Source organism: Sinocyclocheilus anshuiensis, unplaced genomic scaffold, assembly GCF_001515605.1.
Source record: "Sinocyclocheilus anshuiensis isolate Anshui unplaced genomic scaffold, SAMN03320099.WGS_v1.1 scaffold267, whole genome shotgun sequence".
NCBI classification, from domain to species: Eukaryota; Metazoa; Chordata; class Actinopteri; order Cypriniformes; family Cyprinidae; genus Sinocyclocheilus; species Sinocyclocheilus anshuiensis.
Window position 1 is genome coordinate 3,650,758 of NW_015552637.1, and position 19,015 is coordinate 3,669,772.

At 40.4% G+C, this 19,015-nt stretch overlaps 3 protein-coding genes across 7 annotated transcripts in view; 1 reads left to right on the forward strand and 2 right to left on the reverse strand.

Moving 5' to 3' along the window:
• Window positions 1-7: 7 nt before the first annotated feature.
• LOC107666812 (uncharacterized) lies at window positions 8-3,045 on the reverse strand (the record flags this gene model as incomplete). Its single annotated transcript, XM_016458267.1, has 2 exons — window positions 2,102-3,045; window positions 8-488 (listed from the first exon to the last, which is right to left on the reverse strand). Coding segments are annotated over exons 1-2 (1,425 nt in total), but the record flags the coding sequence as incomplete, so codon positions are not given.
• Window positions 3,046-4,769: 1,724 nt separating this feature from the next.
• Window positions 4,770-11,111, forward strand: LOC107666813 (uroplakin-1a-like). Its single transcript, XM_016458268.1, has 8 exons — window positions 4,770-4,809; window positions 5,380-5,482; window positions 5,623-5,823; window positions 6,006-6,080; window positions 6,333-6,440; window positions 8,468-8,641; window positions 9,971-10,054; window positions 10,486-11,111. The coding sequence occupies exons 2-8, from the start codon at window positions 5,420-5,422 to the stop codon at window positions 10,531-10,533; spliced, it is 753 nt and encodes a 250-aa protein (XP_016313754.1). The 5' UTR covers window positions 4,770-4,809; window positions 5,380-5,419; the 3' UTR covers window positions 10,534-11,111.
• A 721-nt stretch (window positions 11,112-11,832) lies between these two features.
• The window catches only part of LOC107666809 (rho GTPase-activating protein 33-like), a 58,796-nt gene continuing 51,613 nt past the window's right edge, over window positions 11,833-19,015 (reverse strand). For 4 of the 5 annotated variants that reach the window (XM_016458262.1, XM_016458261.1, XM_016458263.1 and 1 more), the window contains 6 exons: window positions 18,811-18,967; window positions 18,526-18,665; window positions 18,347-18,421; window positions 16,874-17,625; window positions 16,526-16,706; window positions 11,833-16,216 (listed from right to left, as the gene is read on the reverse strand). In XM_016458262.1, the coding sequence (XP_016313748.1) occupies window positions 13,512-16,216; window positions 16,526-16,706; window positions 16,874-17,625; window positions 18,347-18,421; window positions 18,526-18,665; window positions 18,811-18,967 (4,010 nt within the window). In that variant the 3' untranslated portion in view covers window positions 11,833-13,511. The remainder of the gene's footprint in view (window positions 16,217-16,525; window positions 16,707-16,873; window positions 17,626-18,346; window positions 18,422-18,525; window positions 18,666-18,810; window positions 18,968-19,015) is intronic. The other variant, XM_016458264.1, reaches the window with a different exon arrangement.

Consider the following 19,015-nt stretch of genomic DNA (forward strand, 5'->3'; position numbering starts at 1 on the left):
CTTTCCCTAGGGAGGATGCTTGCTGCAGCAACTGTATGGCTCCCAGTCTAAGCCTCAAAGGAGACACCAGTATGTATACATCACACAAAGAGAGTGTAGATGTTATGCGTTGAGCTTCAGAAGAGCTGGACGCAGAGGACAGGCTGCCAAGATCACCTATTTTTCCAAGCCCAGGAAGGTCCCAAAGGCGGACATTGGGGTAGGGGTAGGGATACTTCACAGCCTCTTTGGTTGTTTCAATGACACCGGTTGAGGAAGCTTGCTCATCACCTTTCTTCAGGCCCAAGAGGGCATTGACCAAGCTGGAGCTGCCACAGCCCGTCTCACCCAGCACACCGATATCCAGCCGGAAGTGATCGAGAGCTGCAAGGATGGCCTGAAGCTTGGAAGGATTGTCTGTGAGATCTCTCGGCTGCGAGAGCTTGGTGATCTGATCAAGATCATCCTGGTTTATCTTCTTGGACCGCAAAGCAGTAGAGACCACAAACCTGTGAAGCAAATGTAGCGAATTTGTTAGATAAATCTAGATGCTGTAAGAAATTATAGTCTGCCTGACCCATAAAGCTTCATGAACAATGGATTTTCATGATAGCTCGTGCTAGTTTTTATGCCAGTTAGTGCTTGTTAACATCAAGTCTATAAGCTAGTGGACCAACATAGATTTCAACACAGAGAAAAATAACTAGCCAGTTAAGTTAATCAGCCTAGTAGGGACACAAGCACACTGGCATCCCATGTTGGGGACCAATGTCCAAAACACAACATGGTGTCCAACAAGTGAACCCTGATTTTGCAGGGCTATGCATGCTTCTGGGTCAACATCCTTGTTGGTCCTAGAACATCATTACTAACTAATCAGATTTTGGGGTTAGGTTTAGGGCTAACATCAGGGTTGAGGGATTTCTTATCAAGCTATCTTTTCCTGCTAGTATAAGGGTTAGATCAGAGTTGTCCAATCCTGCTTTTGAAAGGCCACTGTCCTGCAGAATTTAGTCTGCATCCTAACTAAACACAATTAAACCAGCTAACCAAGGTCTTCAGGACCTCTTCTAGAAATGTTCAGGCAGGTTTATTGGAGCAGGTTGCAGCTAATCTCTGCAGGACATTGGCCAGGAGCAGGACTGGACACCCCTGGGTTAGGTTATGGTTAGGTTTGGATTAATGGTAGGGATTGGATTAGAATATATTTTTTTGACAGTACAGTTGTTGCAGGATCTTGAACACCATTATTATCAGCCCCCAGACTTTTGCCTCTAGTTTAAGGGTTAGGTTAGTTTAAGTTTAGTCTCAGACTCAGACATCATTCCCACAGACAGTTGACTGAACATCTGATGCATATGACACACAAAATTGGATATGCTTTAGGAGTTTCGAAGTCGTCATCGGATTGGTTGAATTATACAGGATTTCCAGAAGAGGATGCGTTGTTTAACATTCCTGGAAACAAAGATGCCATGATGCCAAACCCCCTCGTGGAAGAAGAAAGCCGTCATGTTTACAACTGTGACAATGAGCTCTTGTCATGATCAACTAAACACTGGGTTTTCAAAAGTATGTGAAATATGTAAAGTTTGTGGCATAGACTCTTTAAAATACGTTCAAGAGTTTTACACACTGGTCTGTTATTGTGGGGACATTTCCATGCCCCTAAACATGATGCGGCATAAAACGAAATGTGATTGGTTGTTTTACATGTCAGTCATATGGCCTCTTGGGTGGTCCTCGGCCATTCAAAGCAGCCAAGGTTCCCAGACCTGCTGCCATCAGTCTGAAGGTCTGGCTACACGAGACTAGGTTAGGTTAGGTTTTGGATTAGGGGTAGGGACTGGGTTAGAACTTTTTTTTACAGGCTTGTTGTTCCAGGACCTTGTACACTATCACTATGAACCCATTTTTTGCCTCTAGTTTAAGGGTAATGTTATGGTTTGGTTTGGATTACTTATACAGATTGGGTTAGAACTTGACCAGCAAACATGTTGACCCCAGAACTCCAGACATGTGTAACCAGCCATAGTTGTTATTTCAGTGAGGTTCAAATGGAAATCAAGTCTGTGTCACAAGGTAATATCAAGCATTTCAAAACACAATGAAGTTGACTTACTGTGTGTCATAAGTCAGTAATTTAGGAATCCGAAGTTCCTTTGTAATCGCCACCAGAAACTGACTAAAAGCCTTCTTCCGAAGCTCAGGCAGGGCTTCAACAAGCACCTTGGTGATATCCTTCATCTTCACTAACTCTGGATCTTGGGAAGCATTTGAAGGATTCTGGCTGTCTGCTTCTGAATCAGCCGTCTCTCCAAATACTTCTTTACTTCTCTTCTGCAGCTCCAGCTTGCGAGCTCTCATTCGTTCCCAGGCGCAGGTCATGCACGGCCCTGTAGGCTTCTCCTCGACCACGTCCCAGTCCCGCTCAGCTCGAACCAGAAAAAAAGGCTGATCTCTGCCATGCAATTCCATTTTGAGCCACATGTGGTCCTCCTTGTGCTGTTCTGTAGTGAGAACCACCAGAACATCGTAGCATGTGGAGTTATACTGCTGGTTGGTCTGGTTCATGATGGAATTTGAAGTTGGATGGCCCTGCACGGTCCACACACGAACATTTGGGATTTGACGGTGTAAAATCACAGAGTCAAAATCAGGAACACCACTCCCTATATATTCTGCATGCTCTGCTATCCGAACACGTTTCCTACTACTGCGGTGGTGATTAGTATTTAACTTAGACTTTATACTGTGTTCCTCATCTGCACTTCCATCTTCTTCACAGTCTTCTGATTCTTCTTCCTCATCTGTTTCTTCCTCCTCATCACCGTCATCATCAGTTTCCCATTCCTCCTCTTCGATTTCCTCACCCGGCCCACAGATTGCAGAAGCCAGCTGAGCATTAGCCTCCGGTGTTCCTCCGGTCACAGCTATATCTAAAGGGAAACGTTCAAACAGTTGTAGAGCAGTCACCAGCCTGTTTTCAAATCCAGGTGCCCTGATGGAAAACCTCCAAGGGGCAAGAATACATTTCACTTTTTCGTCCGAAAGTTTTTCTTCCATCTTCAGTTGTACCCTGAAACGAACAAAAAAAAAATTTAATAATATAACTTACACTAGCTACCTACTGCTAACACCAGTGGTATACAGGCCTAATGACTGAATTTGACAGTGTTCACAGATAAAATATGGTCAACAGAACATGATACAATAATCAACTCTCACCGTTTTTGAACAACAAATAAGCTGCAAAAGTGCGTCCTCCGTCCTTAAGTTCTCCTGAACGAGTGTGTTTGCGGGACAGTCAGCTGTGCTAAAGTCAACACTTTGTTTGACAAGGTTTCCAGATGACATTGTAAACAGTTCGCAGGGCGTTTTAAGTTTGTTAAGCATCATGGTGTACTTAATTCCATTTAACCCATTTATCTCCACAGTTCTTCTTTTAAATAAATTACTCCATTTGTGAAATTCTAATGGAATTTTGTTTGAAAACTAGTATAAAGAAGAGTTTCAGGAGAGGAAGAATTCACATCCACACCACAAGTTTTTATAACTGTACATATTATATTTCACCACCAAATTTAAATATTAACTGTACACTCTAAAAAATGCTGGGTTAAATACAACCCAGTGCTGGGTAAAATAGGGACAAACCCAGCAATTGGGCTGTTTTGACCCAGCGGTTGGGTTAAATGTTTAACCCAACCTTCTGGGTAGTAACCCAACCTCTGGGTCAAAACAACCCAATTGCTGGGTTTGTCCCCATTTTACCCAGCATTGGGTTGTATTTAACCCAGCAATTTTTATAGTGTATTTTTACAGTATTGCAGATTTTTTAAACATTTTTTTAAATTGTGAGTGATGCTTGTCCATGCAAAGATTCCCACCAAATTAAGTTTTTTAATTAAGTGTTTTCAAGCACATTGCTATGTGGTTGCCAAAGTGTTTAAAGCATTTTAGCACATTGTTAAATAGATACTAAGGTGTCTTGAGTATTTTTAGTATGATGCTATGTGCATTTCTGGATGGTTTCTTACTGGCCCAAGTCAAATGGGATCATTATCAAGTCTTAATCATGCTTTGGTTCATTAGATGACTTGGATTTGTTCAACGCTAAGTATGAGAAACAGTTACAGTGATGCTTACCTTAGTCATTACTACAAATAATAAGGAAAATAATGTGGTATTTATGAATGCACATTATATGCAGCTGTATATGGTGTGAGTGTCCAGCAGAGGACAGGATTTCTCCCTAAACACAAGAGCAACCTGTAAGTTTAGATGTAATACAAAAATAGTACTCCGAATAGTACTCCTTTATAAATATTTTTAACAATGTATTTAATAAAGTATATAAAGCCACATCAGTATGTGGATCTCTACAGACATGACTTAATAAATACTTTTTATATATAAATCCTACATTGAGTGGCTTGGACTACTATTTTTATATTAAATTAAATATCCTTTATCAAAAGAGAACCAGTAGGTATCACTTCACACCAAGTAGCAGTATTTGCAAACTTTGTTCACATGTACATTTAAATGTTCTGGAAATAGCAGTGGCAGCTGTCACCGTTTTCTTTCATGTAGACACTCCTAGATTCATTTAGTAATCAATTCAATAAAATGTCATAGGGAATAACTGAAAGTACTTGGTGGTGAAAACAAAGGGAGTGAAGTTGCCCATCCCATCTCATGTGGCCTGTATAACCAAAAAAAAAAAAAAATGATGACAAACAGGTTTGACGTCATGAAAGTGTCCACAAAAGTAAATGAACCGAATACAGGTAGAGGGAAAGCAGGTGCAATCTCAGACTGGAACAGGTGGGTCCCTGAGCAGCTACTGATTTCTATTTGTTTATTTTTCGAACGGCATTTTAGTCCACTTTGCTTTGTTTGTTTTTGGAATTATTATCTTTATTATCTATTGTAATCTATATTTTTTTCGATGATATAGTCCATAATCAGTGTTTAAGAACTTTCGTACCATTTAGATTTATTTTTAGCATTGTGATTTTTCTTTTTTTTATTAGTTTATGCTCTGAAAAAATGTATGTAAAGGCTTTTTAGTCATCATGGTAATAACAGTATTCTCTGAAGTAAATAGCATGGTATATGATTATGGAATTGCCATTGTATTTGATACCATCAGTGTACCATCGTACATTGAAAATACTTTATTTAATAATTCTAGTTATGCTCAAATACTTTCTAACTAGAAGTAGAACTAAAGTTTTTCAAGAGAACTCAATCGATAACTTTTTGGCAGCTTTGATCAGTGGTACATTTTTAGCCCAAACCTCAGTGACAACGGATCAGGCCGTTACCTTATAAATAATCTTGAGTATTTTCCCTTCTGCTGGATATTCTGATCATTATTTTATTTTTCTTCAGGAAAGTGTGACGAGGCCAGACAGAAAAACACACTACAGCCATGGGAGCAGGATCCTTGACATGTTTGATGTTTGTAGTTGTTGCTCTGAATGCAATCGCTGCTGTAAGTCTGAAACAAAAAAAATACAAAGATTGTTTATGTTGTGAAATGTCACATATTCCCCCTTTTTTTTTTAATTAATAGATATATACACATTAAAAAAGTTGTCACTTACTACTTTTTTATGTATTTTCCCCTTTCAGGCAGCAGGACTGGCATTATTCGCAGTGGCTATTTGGGTAGCAGCAGATGGGTATAAGCTCTACCCCATATCTGGTGTGTCGGGAAAAGATGACATCTTTGCTGGGGCCTGGATTGCCATTTTTACAGGCTTTGCCTTCTTCCTCACATGCATCTTTGGCATCTTTGCCGCCCTGAAAAGGAGCCGTGCACTCATGCTGGTGGTAGGTTTTCATAGAAGACTATGTCATATCTCATATCTTACATGAATCACTATTATTCAATATTACCTTTAGCGAGACAATCAAATTTAGGTTTAAAATAAACAATCACTTTAATGAACTAAATTTAGTAATATTAAAATATTATTTTGAACTAATTATCATCAACTGTCATCCTTCTACAGTACCTTATCATAATGTTCATCATCTTTCTGTTTGAATGCGCATCTGCCATCACAGCAGCAACCAACCGGGATTATGTGAGTACCGTCACCAGCCTCTCTGTACTGTAAAAGTAAAATAGAATGACAAATTACACATCAGAGACGCTAGGCCCACAGGCATCTAGTTGTGGCCCATTCCTGCTCTCTCTTTCTAAATTTTTCTGTTGTTTATATACTGTCCTATAAATTACAGTCTATAATCATATGTAATGGAACAGCAGCATGTTTATAATGGAGTGAAAAGTTGGCCTTTTCTTCATTTTTTAAATCCTCTTTCCTTTATTATAGCTGGTTGGGAACAGTAACTTTGTAAAGAAACAGATGCTGCAATATTATGGGCAAGACAGCACACAAGGAAAGCAGATTACACAGACATGGAACAGAGTGATGGAACAGGTAAGCTGAACACCAATGACGACCTCTTGGCTTTTATCGAACACAAATGCCTTACACCTGTCCAAGGATTGTGGCTAATACGTAAGATATACACTTGCATAATATTAGGAAAGAAAAACTTTAATTTTCAACTCAGACTTGACACAACATGCTTTTCTGTTGCCTTGTGAGAGTGGACAAACCAGTTTGTCCTCACATAAACCGCTGAGAATAACTGTTGCAAGAGATCTTCTTGATGGGTTGCTGGCTTATAAATAGTAGGGCTTGAGATATACTGAATTTCAGTGATTTTTTTTTTTTACCATATAATGGGTGCTGAGGGAATCAGGATTGTTTTTAACCACTATAACCACGGTTTAAAAAAAACGGCTGCTAATTGGGTTAAGAAACAAAATGAATAATAGGCTACAGTTTAAAAAAAATCTACTTAATACAGTAACAAAATTTTATGGGCAAAAAGTTAATTGTTGTAAATAGTATAGCGATATATGACAAACCAAGCAAGCAACAATCTGTTGGTCAACACGGTGAATAGATAGATAGATGGATAGATGGATAGATGGATAGATAGATAGATTTTGAATTGTGAAAAGGCAAAAAGAAATGGCGAGGGGAAATCTTTCACCCTTAAATGAACTTTCCGACCGGGTATATATTCCTACCCTTACCAAAAAGAAGTATACTTCAAGTTTATTTTATTAAGTATACTTAAGTAAAGTTCAAGTATATTTTTAAGTATACTTTATGTAGTAACATACAAATATCAGTGTACTAGTAGTATACTTGTAAGTGTACTATTTCAATACTCCTTGGGACTAAATTGGCCCTCTTTCTAGTACTTTTAAGTATACTTTAAGTATAACAATAGTATAAACTAGAGTACACAACTAGTTTACATCTATGGTTTTTAGTTTGTACTCAACTATACTAAAGGTGAACTTATAGGTATACTGATAGTTTACTAATTAAATACTTGTAGTAGCAGTTTTAGTACACTTTGAAGTATAGTCTCAGTAAACTACTAGTTTAGTAGTTTTATACTGCAAGTATACTCGTAAGTTTTCTTTAAGTGAACTTTACATCATACTTTAAGTATACTACTATGTCCCTAGGTATTAATTTGTATATATTTTGTTATATGAATATCTGAACATACAAACATCAAAAGAAAGAACAGGGTATCTGCTTGTAAACAAAAACATTTTATTCTAGCTTCATGCATTCTTTTTTATAAACACTTGAATGTGGGTTAGTTTCATAAAAAAAGAAAGAACGAACGAAAATAAGCTGAAAGCTGAAAAAAAGACTATGAATTGGATTCAGAATGATAATCAAAACGTAGATGGAGTCGATCAACACCCCAAAGCTTGACAGTCATTACCTCTTCATGGTCGACATTTTATTCCACGAGGTTACACAGTTTTGATGCTGTTTTATGTCTGGTCGTGTTAGATTACATGTGGAAGCATCTGTTGTTTTGGTTTCTTCTTCACTTGTGTTTTTTGGAAATTCTGTACAGAAGCATCTGTTGTTTTGGTTTCTTCTTCGCTTGTGTTTTGGAAATTCTGTACAGAAGATGTGTAATAGCGCCAGTCTACCATATAATAATGAAAAAAATGGATTCCCGAAGCACAAGTATAGCTCAAATATATTTAGACTTTTTCTAAGTATACAAGTATAAATGTAATTTTAAGTACATTTCTGAGAAGTACATAAAAAGTAGACTGAAAGTATACTTTCCTATTTTAATAGTTTAAAAGAAGTATACTAATAGCACACTATAATAAACTTCTTTTTCGTAAGGGTATTTAATTTACTGGATTCCGCCCGTGAAAATTCTTTGCATTCAAAGTTCACACAACTTGACGGATTCATACAGAATTCTGCAAGTGAAGCGCACTTCAGGTTTCCAAGCATCATGACAACTTGATAGATTAATATAGAATTCAACTGATGTACATGTGACTGGTATTTTCTCTTTACTATATTGAGATTGATTAATTAATCGCACCTTTCTCCTCCATCAGGACGAGTGCTGTGGAGCAGACGGTCCACAAGACTGGATAGTGTATAACTCCACCTTGAAACAGATGTATCCTACATACAACTGGCCCCTCAGCTGCTGCAAGAGACTGAGTACCTTTGATTTGCAAGATCCAGCAGACTGTAAGGTTGGCCGGACCGGCATCCTATTCACAAAGGTAACTTAACGTTTAAGCCTCGTAACGTCACCTGACGTACAGAAGACAAGAGACAGCAACAAACTAATTACTTGGAGTTAGCTTTCATAGACAGTAGTTCTCAACTGGTGTCACAAAACAAAGTGGTCTGTTCTGATAGGGATAATTTGAATACAAATAATTTAATATAAATGTTGACAGTAAAAAAGAGAAAATCTTTTATATCTAATAATTCTTCATGGCCTAATCAGGTCATGGAAAGATTGATACATTTCTTTCTTGCTTGCTTTTTTTTTTCTTTTTCTTTTAAGGTGCACAGATTTTAAAGGGGTCCTATTATGCTCTTTTACAAAGTCTTGATTTTGTTTTGAGGGTGTACTAAAACATGCTCTCATACTTGGTGGTTCGAAAAACACATTATTTTTCACATAATTTACATTATTAAAGTACCTTGCTTCCCAGCCTGGCACAAACGGCTCGATTAGTTCCGTGTTTGATGAAGGTCCGCCTTCTGAAAAACGTAATGCGATTAGTTCCGGGTTTGATGAAGGTCCGCCTTCTGAAAAACGTAATGTGTTGTGATTGGTTAGCTGTCCCAGTGCGTTGTGACGGTGTTTCAGTACTGCCACACCCCTTGCTCCGTCTTTCAACAAAGCTTTTTGGCAAAATACACTCCCTCATGTTGTGGAAGCTGTCCTCAATAAAATGCGCAGCACACAATAACAAATTGGGGTTATAATGCTCAGAACAGAGTTAAAAATAAATTGCAACCACTGTTTCCTGACATCATCCACTTTCGGAAGCCCAAACAAAGACGTTTCAAGACACGACCGCCTTCAGACATGCTGAAAACTTGATGCTACAGCAGCTCTTCTTCTTCGTTTTCTCTGATGCACTAACTCTGCAGCAGCACTTCTTCTTCGTCGTCGTCTTGCCTGATGCACTCAACCAAGTGTTCCAACCACGAACCCTAATTTCTGTAGGCGGGAATTATTTTAATGATGTTCTAATGGGCCGCTTTGTGACATCACAAAGCCCGGAAAACAAACGCTGTAGTCCAAACGAGCCGTTTGTTGTAGTTCTTGAAAAGGGATTTTTAAAAAACGAAATATCTCCCTTTGGAGTGGACTTTGAGATTTGTAACTTTGTAGATCTTTTTTATGCCCAAACATACACACTACACACTAAAATTAGAAAAGTGAAAAAGCATAATAGGACCCCTTTAAAACAGTTTCCTGAGAACCACTGTGCAGTAGCACAACTTTGATTCAATTTATGCTTCACTTTATATGTTACTTAATGGTGCTTCTGTCAAATTTTTTATTTTTTTGTATTTTATTGATACTTCAGGGTTGCTTCAACTACATTGAATCTGTGTTAAGCCATTACACCTGGGCTGTGAGCTGGTACGGTTTCTCCGTTCTCATATTAGTGGTAAGTCTAGATGTTTTTTAAATGACCTCTATACATTCACACAGGACGTGTTATTGTGTTTAAAACATCTAGATGGAACAAAATGGTCTTCAGATGCATCTTCAAAGTTCAAACTACTTTAAAAGCTTGAAAAAAAAAAAAAACCCCGTCACACCACAAAATGCTGAAAACCAGAATTTACCAGATTTATGCAACAAAGATGTAGTGTGATGCATGTGTACATACACCAATAACCAAAAACAGCACAGAGGGAATGTAAAAATGTGTCCTGATTGTTGACCTTTAAAGCTTTTATATGCATTTATATTAATATAGTTATATATAAGTATTCAATTATGTTTAGTATTCAAAGTACAGTTCTATTATAGAAGAAAAATTCAATTGCACATTACTAGATATATTCACTATTCTGATGCACTTCTGTCCTACAGTTTTTCACATTAGTGATCGCTATGATCTACTTCATGCAGCTGGAATAACTACGGACTCTGAGCAGATGTTTCCACTCTTGCTGTCACGGAACAATACAGATGATTGCACATTGCACATGGATAATTGATATGACAATTTCCATCCATTCTTGTATAATTATCATACATTCAGTTTTAATGACGTCCTATAATTTGACCTCCAATTAGCACAAAAGGAATGTCCCAGGTTCAGTACAAATTGATCTTGATCAAAAGCATTTATGGTATAATTTACTGCTAGTAAGCATAATCTCATTATGTTAGGGAAAAAAGTTACATGCCTAAGTAACTAATTCAAGTATAGCTTTCATATTACATGTTGTATTATGGATGTTTTTTTTCTGGGGTCATTTGAAATTTTTATTAACAATATTGATCAAATAGGTTCTTCAAGTGATTGTATGAATTTTTCTTTATGCCACAGTCTACACTTGTATTTCTTCTTACGTAAATATTTAATATAAAATGTGCTTTAAAATGCCTAAATACCAATTAACAGGACATTTGTTTTGTAAGATTCGTTGCTGCACATTTGTATTTAAAACTTACTTGACAATGTTTGTTTATCAAATAAACATGTGACTGTGCTGATGACTCTTCATGTGTCATTCACTGACCACAAATGGAAAAAAAGTGACAAAACCTGTGGCAGGCTGCATGCTGGTACAAGCCCTGGGAAATAACCAATCCTTAAGAAAGTGAGAACGAAAAAACAACAAAAGCCTGGCAGCTCTCCACTCCCTGAACCACCCAAACCGTTACTGCTCTGACTAATTATCTAATGCCAATAGAGTTTGTACATGTATTAGCAGAGAACAGAGGAGGGCATGTTAGCTTGCGCATGTCTGCTTTAATTTATACTCAACTGGGAGTGTCGCCTGATCAGAAACAGACTGGTTTTGCAGGATATCCAGCCAGGAAAGACCTCAACTTCTCTCATATTACTGTCTACAAAAAAAAGGCTCCCATCTAGGAGGGTGGAGACTGCAGCGCTGCAAACCCTGTGAATTAAAATCATCTAAAAACAACATAAAACCTAGAAAAAAAAAAACACTTCTTTTAATAGCAAATGCAAAAATTCAGCCTCAGGACATTCGTCCAGGTTTGCCTCATCAACAGGAAGGTTAATCAAGTAAATGTCATCACAATGTTACTTAGCAATGTTAATTTTTCCATTTTAAAACTTCTTGCATTCCAAGGAGATTTCCTGTAATATTTACCGCCCATCATTAAGCTACCTCGTCTGACCTGTGTACAAAAATATTATGTTCAAAAATAATCACCCAACTACAGGTTTCGTCACTGACGGTGTCCAAGGTTTTAATTCACATATTTGAAAATATTACAAAATAGGATGAACTGCCATTCACCAAGTGGAAAAGGCTGAAGGGGAGATTGTTGGACATGTATATACCTTCAAAGCCACATGCATGACCTCTCTCACTGAAACATACACGCTCACAGGTCTGCTAACATACATAGGTAGCATTAATATTTAGTGTTTTTCAGGAACATATCCCCCTTGGTTATTCCCTGCATAGATATGTATTAAAACAACAGAGATAACAGACATGCAAACACACAGTGTCATATTCTCACTCATACACACCTTTTTTTCCCCATTTTGAACTTACTAGTGTGGAACTTTGGGAAACTGTAAATAGGGGTAACTGGGCTAGGGACAGGGTTTGTATCTAGCTCTTCAATATTTGCTTTCATAACAAAGGATTATTTAAAAGACGTTTAGTCATTTAAGAGAAGGCACCAATTACTAAACAAATTTTAGAGATTCCATCTCTGGTCAATTTTGGAAGAACATCCAGGACATTTTTAATGACCTGAAAGGTACTACAGTACTGAGTAAAAAACACTGGAACATTACTGAGCCCAGAAAGAGGGATCTGATAAAAACGACTTTTAAATTTATAAAGTCATCCAAGACTAGTTTTTTGGGCATTGAAGGAATTTTCAGTGTTTTGTGGTGAATAGTACCAGGTATTCAATGTTGCTAGGTTGGGATTCCTCCATCACAGAAACCCTGGGAGTGACACATTGTGACATGACCTACCTGAAATACTTGCTTTGGATTAGAACGCCAATATTGATACACATATCATCTGACACATTATTTGAGAATGAGCAGAAAACAGTACCTCACAGAAGTATGCGCTCTCAATTACGCCCTCCCAAAAAATCTGCAATTACCGTTCCTTTTTATGTGCTTAACGTTAAGACACTCTGCGCATGACACATTCATTCACACACAAATTCACACACAGACTAAAGAAGAAGAAAAAAAAAAAAAAAAACTCAAGTCCTAATCTTCACATTCTTTGCAACAAATTCAAGAAAGGCAAAATAAAACTATTTCACAATAACTCGTTCCATTGAAAACTTACAATAACTTAGAAAAAAAAATAAAAAAATTAAAATGGAAATATCATCACATTGTTGCCAAAAAATGAAGATAAAAACTAGCCATACTCATAAAGTTTCATATAACCACCAGCATCTCTTTAGGTTATTTATATCGTACTTTGTGGAGGAAGAAAGACATGTCAAGCTTGTGCCCCTGTACAGCATGACTTAGTGTCAAAAAGAACCTAAAACCAAACAAAACCCAAAGCAGAAAAACTAAAATTAGCCACTGAGCAACGTCCTGTCAGAGTTAATAGCAGCTATGTACCTCTCTGACTCCCTCTGCTGGACAGCACAGTGTGTTCTGGAATGTTTTTATATCTAAGCCACTTTATGGTTCACTTCTTTGATCCTTTCTGCTTCACGTCTTATTCTCGTACACTTTTCCCACTCCAATACACACACTAATCGCAGGACAGCAATGGGTTCTTTCTGAGACAGAAACACTAGTAAGGACATACCCCACTTAGCTTTGTTTAGTTAAGTTTCACAACGTGTTAACTTGTACAGGAAACATAAGTCTAGTGCTTATAACCGGTCTATATCATATCCTCTAAACACATAGCTCTTTAGCAGTAACTACGGGTCTGGCCCTCAGTTCGGATGGTCCAGTTGGGGCCCGGCAGTCTTCCCTGCCGGTTTAAGCCTCTCTGGTTCTGCAACCCGGGAGGTCGAAGTGAAGGATCCAGGACAACATCTCGTCGCGGTGTGTTGGGATACTGGGGAAGCACTGGCCCTGACTGGTATGGATACTGGTTAAACTGGTTGGCCACGGTCTGAGGCCCATATCCTCTTATCGATCCAAGCGCTAAGTTTGAGAAGGCCACTGTAGGTGGAGTGCATGTGTGGGAAGAGTCTGGGAGGCCTTGAGGGCCCCAATTGGGGTATGGGGGGTCCTGATAATATGGTCTTGGGGGATAAGGATTAGGGGTTGTGCTTTGTCCCTGGGCGCTTGGGATAAAGTCTTGGCTTCTGTAAAACTTAACGACTTGGTCACCAGATGGCATGACGTCAAAAGCTTGTCTATACTGGCCTCCGGAAGATCTCCGCAAGGGGTCTTGACGTTGGAAAGGTCCTGATCCCTCTCTAGGCGGCACCTGACCTTCAAAGCGCCCTCGAGAGGGTCCTGGAGTGTAGATATTATACGCAGGTGGAGGTTGTTGCTGCTGCTGGCTAGGGTAGGGATTTGGAGGGTGCTCAATGTGCGGAGAAGAGGATGGCACAGAAAGACCCTCCCTTTCATCCTCTGCAAGCTTTTCAATTAGCAAGGAAGCAATTTCCTTCCCAGTCAGGACATGAGCAGGCTCCGAGCTAGTACTTTGGGGATCTGAGCGACTGCGGAAATGCATGGCACTGGAGGCAAACGCTGCTATATTGGTCACTTTGGAATCTGAGGACACATCATTCTGGGCAGGGTTGTCAAAACCAGCCATGTGACTTTCTTGCTCTGAATGCTTCTGTTTGTCATCCGGTGGTGACTTGGAAGGTGGTTCCAGTGTCTCAGATGTTTGGTGATCATTTTCGTCGAGGTCTGTGGTGGCCCAGCCCTTTGAATTAACCCCAGATCCTGGTGGGTTTGTGAAAGGGTAGTTGACGTAAATGTGTTCAGGCTGATCTTTTGAGATTCCTTGCACTGGTGAGGCCTGAGACGGCTTTAATACAGCATGCTGATGCTGATTCAGTGGCAAGTCTTCCAGTCTGGAAGCCTCAAAGTACCGGTAACACACCTTCCCGTTTTCAAAGTAGGGGTGAAGCTGGGAGGCTGTGTGGTCTGCAGAAGGGGAACGCTGGGGGCGATGCAAGCTACGTTGGTGCACAGACAAAGGCACCATGCCAGCAGCGGAGCCCACTCCAACGGATGCGGGTATGTGATGCACTTCACTGCGGGGCAACCTGACGGATGACGATGTCTGACGCTGGGGACGGGGATGGGGAGGATGTCCTGATGATCCATCCTGAGAGCGATGGTGAGAATGAGAATGGGAAAAGGAGAAAGAGTGAGAGTGTGCTGCGGCCCAAGCTCGTGTGTCCTCAGATGACCAAAGCTGGGGAGTCCTTCCGCCCCCAGGTCCTTGGTGATTGTAGGGAGGAGGGTAGCCCCTGGAAATAGGCCTTTGATTGGCTGGATCAGTGAGACGGAGGTTTCCCTCCAGATCCAACTTCATATTTTGATAGCTGTGGCGTGCATAGCTGGGTGGCACTTGTGGATGCTCAGGTGCACCAATTTCGTAGTAGAAGTTCTCCATCTTGGAAGGGTCTTCGAAGGAGGGGACAACCGGTCTGATTGGTGTGGACTGGGCCTGTTGCTGTTGTTGTGGAAGAACCTGAGCAGCTTGGCTGGCCATCCTGGCTGCATGATAGCGAGACAGCATGTCAGAGGTACTGCTGATACGCTCAGAGAAAGCTCTGGAAAGTGGTGTGTTCCCTTGTGGTGGCCCTGCCAATCGTCGAATGCGACTGGCATCCAAGGAGCGACGTATGTAATCATGACGGTCAGTCTGAGAGAGTGGAGCCCTCAAGGGAGCAAGATCAGGGGGCTTGGGTGGCACTTTAGGGCGAGTGGGCTGGAAGGCTCGTACCTGGGCCAGTGGGGAGCTCTCTGATTTAGAATGCAGAAGCTGAGTGTGTGGTTGGGCTGCAGGCTTGGACTGGCTGCTGGATTTCTCCTGCTGAAGCTGCGGAGCAGAAAACTGTCGTCCATAAGCTGGGGGTTTTCTTTGAGAAGGGATGGCTTCACTGGAAGAGGGTGGGCTGGATTTTGAGGGCTGTGCTGGAGAGGTTGGTTCTTCGTTCTTGTAAATGGGGCTTGGTGTTCGCTCATTGTCTTCAGAGGAACTGGCAGCTGACAACTCAGAATTGGATGTCCCATTGTCAGAGACTGAGCTGTCAGAAGAGATAGTCCCAGTGTCTCGCCCAGGTGGTGACCTTGACTCTGTATCACGTGATTTGTCTGCAGGCTTTTCAGCAACAGTTCCACCCTCATCGTCATCACCTTCAGTCTTCCACACAGACAAGGGGCGTACTGTGGAATAAATCTGATTAGGATCAGAAGATAGCAGAGCACCTGCATCTGCAGAAAGGGACCTCTGGAAACGGACATCTGCCTCAGGGGAGGTTCCACTTTGACGGGGGCGGTATGGGGGTGAGGCACCTTGCCGCAGTGCCTTGTTGGCACTTTCAGCAAGAGCCAGAGCCATGAGACGTGCAGGGTTCTTGGGGGGAGGAGGAGGGGGCTGCTGTGATGGAAGGGGAACACCAGTGGGACCCAAGATACCTGAAAAAAGGTTTGAGAGTAAGGAATTAAGAAAAAAATTAGGCACTTGAAAAAATGAACTATTTTTGACATTAAACCAGAGGTTCCCAAACTTGCGGTACATGGAAAAATATATTTATGGTAGAAAGTTATTTCATTGCAAATGTATAGCAATCGAACAAAACCTGCATAATATGTTGGAAATTACTCAAAATTATCACGTTTTCTGACAGGGCAGTGGTGGTACTTGACAACAGTTTTAGATAAGGGTGTCCAGTCTGAAAAGTTTGGGAACCAATGCATTAGGCCATAATCAGAGTGTGTACTCACTAGGACCCTTGATTTTGGCGACGGGGCCCAACTTACTGTTGAGCTCTTGCTGGCAGCTCTCCGTGAGCTGAAAATCACATGACCTCAGGAGCATAGATATCATCTGGGGTGGCTGAGGTGGTCCACTACTTGGAAGTCCAGGTTGCAATTCACCAGCTCGTCCACCAATCATTTCCAGAACCTTAAAATAGTTTAAATGATTTACTTGTAGTTCTCAGCACATTAAACAGGGATAGATTTTATTTTAAAGGTATTAGTCCAAATAATACCACTACATTATGTTTGTGGCCCTACAAAAAAACAAACAAAACAAAAAAAATTCACCAAATATGTTACGCTCAAATTCACCTTGGCAGGTACACTGATGGCGATCGGATCAGAGATGTCCAGAGGGGGGGATTTAGGCGCTTTAGGTGAAAGTGCATGAACCACTTTACGTGTAAAGGAACGCCTCTCTTGAGGGGGCTGAGACAGGGGTGCAGAGGTTGCTGGAGCTGGCGTCTGGCTATGTGATGGGCTTAGGTTCGATTCGCCCTGCTGAGCTGTGTTTGTGGGAGCATTAGTGACTGCAGACGGCCTGTGCTGACAGAACACTTGCTGAGGTGGAGCTGCTGCAGCCAGGATCAAACTACGACGGGCTGCGGCCTCTGATTGATTGAGAACGGAGTCTGGATCTTCTGTTATTGAGCGCTGGCTACCAGTCCGGGTATGGGCTTGATGGCTCAGACAGCGGTAGGGAGGGGGTGCGGCCGCAGGAGGGGACTCCCTGCCGCTAGGATCGACAGCTGTGCTCCCCAACCCTATTGGCCCATCTTCCAGGAAGGTGGGGCTAAAGTCAGTGATATCTTCTGCCATCCATGAGGCAGATGGTTCCTGGGAGAAATCAGGCAACATGTACACACCCTCCTCATCCCCTTCATCTTCATTTTCCTCCTCATCAGCATCACGGGTTTCCTCAGGCAGCAGGCTGTCGTAAGAGCGGCTTGGATGGATTCTAGATGGGGAGCGCTGGGGAAGGAGCTGCGGATCAACAGAGGCAGTCAGCGAGAGACCATCACTGCTGGAGCGAGGTCTTCGTAAGCGTTGTATCTTTCCCTGACCTGAGAAGAAAACAGCGCATCACACAAGACTCTTACTTTTCAATTATATAATTAAAAAAATGTCTATATTGAATTTTATTACATATACTAATGCTTAAAAGTTTGGAGTCAGATTTTTAAAATATTTTAAAAAGTCTATTACTTACCAAGGCTGCATTTATTTGACCGATAACAGTACAATAAAGTATTATTGCAATTTAAAATAACAGTTTTCTATTTTAATATATTTAAAAATGTAATGTAATGGCAATGCTGAATTTTCAGCAGCAATTACTCCTGTTTTCAGTGTCACATGATCCTTCACATGATCATTCTAATATGCTGATTTGATGCTAAAAATAAACATTTCTTTTTATTAGCAATATTGAAAATAGTTGTGCTGTTTCAAAAATTGTTTTTGAGGTGGCAGGACTCTTTGATGAATGGAAAGTTCAATTGAAGAGCATTTGTGAAACAGAAATATTTACTGTCACTTTCAATCAATTTAATGCATCCTTGCTGAATAAAAATATATCTTTCTTTCAAAATAAATCTTACTGACACTAAATCTTTGAACAGTATACATACACAATTTTATAACTGTACAATAATAGTGAAAAATTATTAGCTATATTTTTACACTTGCCTTTTTAAAAGCATTTTTTCACATTTGAAAGTACCAATCTATTAGGTCTTAAATCTTATTACATTGCTCCCTGGTGTTACCAAATGTCATTCATACCTGCTCCACTGTGCTGAGATGACAGGGACTCTTCACTCTTTGCTGACCTGAGTGTCACACTGTCCACCCTGCAACCTAAAGCACACATACAGCACTAAAAACAGCCATTTTCACATCAGCATGCAGATCTATTTAGAATGAAGTACGGTCTAAAGAAATGGATGAGATATCTTTTATACCTGCATGAGAGGTAGCAGGCTGGAACAAAGAGGTGATCCTGGTGGGTTTGCGTCGCCCTGCCGCTGTAGGTTTCCCAATGGCAAAAAACATCTTCCAGCTCCCACCTGCCGACTTCCGGACCTTCATCCCTCTTTTCCTCCTAAAAGAAACAAGAAGAAGAGAAAAATAAAATTTAGCACAAATGCTTTAATTTATATTTATAGTAATAGCTCATGAATCAAAAGAATTTAATCTGTAGGTCAACTATTCCTTCAAAAGTCATTGATTTGTTCAAAGAAACCCACTTGTCAGCAGGCAGGTCCAGTACAGTGTGAAACTGGCTGATAGCGTGGTGAGGAGATCCCTGAAGGAGAAGTGGAGCTTGTGTGCGAGCCTGCGCCTCCTCTAAAGACAGAAGCCTGGTGGACACAAACGACTTGGGTCTGGTCAGAGACTGTCGTGCTGTGGAATCAGAAAGAGGTAAACCAAAAAAAAAAAAAAAAAAAATCA

Coding starts and splice junctions, on each gene's coding strand:
- LOC107666813 (XM_016458268.1), top strand. CDS start 5,420: ATGGGAGCAGGATCCTTGACATGTTTGATGTTTGTAGTTGTTGCTCTG. Junction 6,441..8,467: donor GGAACAGAGTGATGGAACAG/GTAAGCTGAACA, acceptor CTCCTCCATCAG/GACGAGTGCTGTGGAGCAGA. Junction 8,642..9,970: donor CCGGCATCCTATTCACAAAG/GTAACTTAACGT, acceptor TTGATACTTCAG/GGTTGCTTCAACTACATTGA.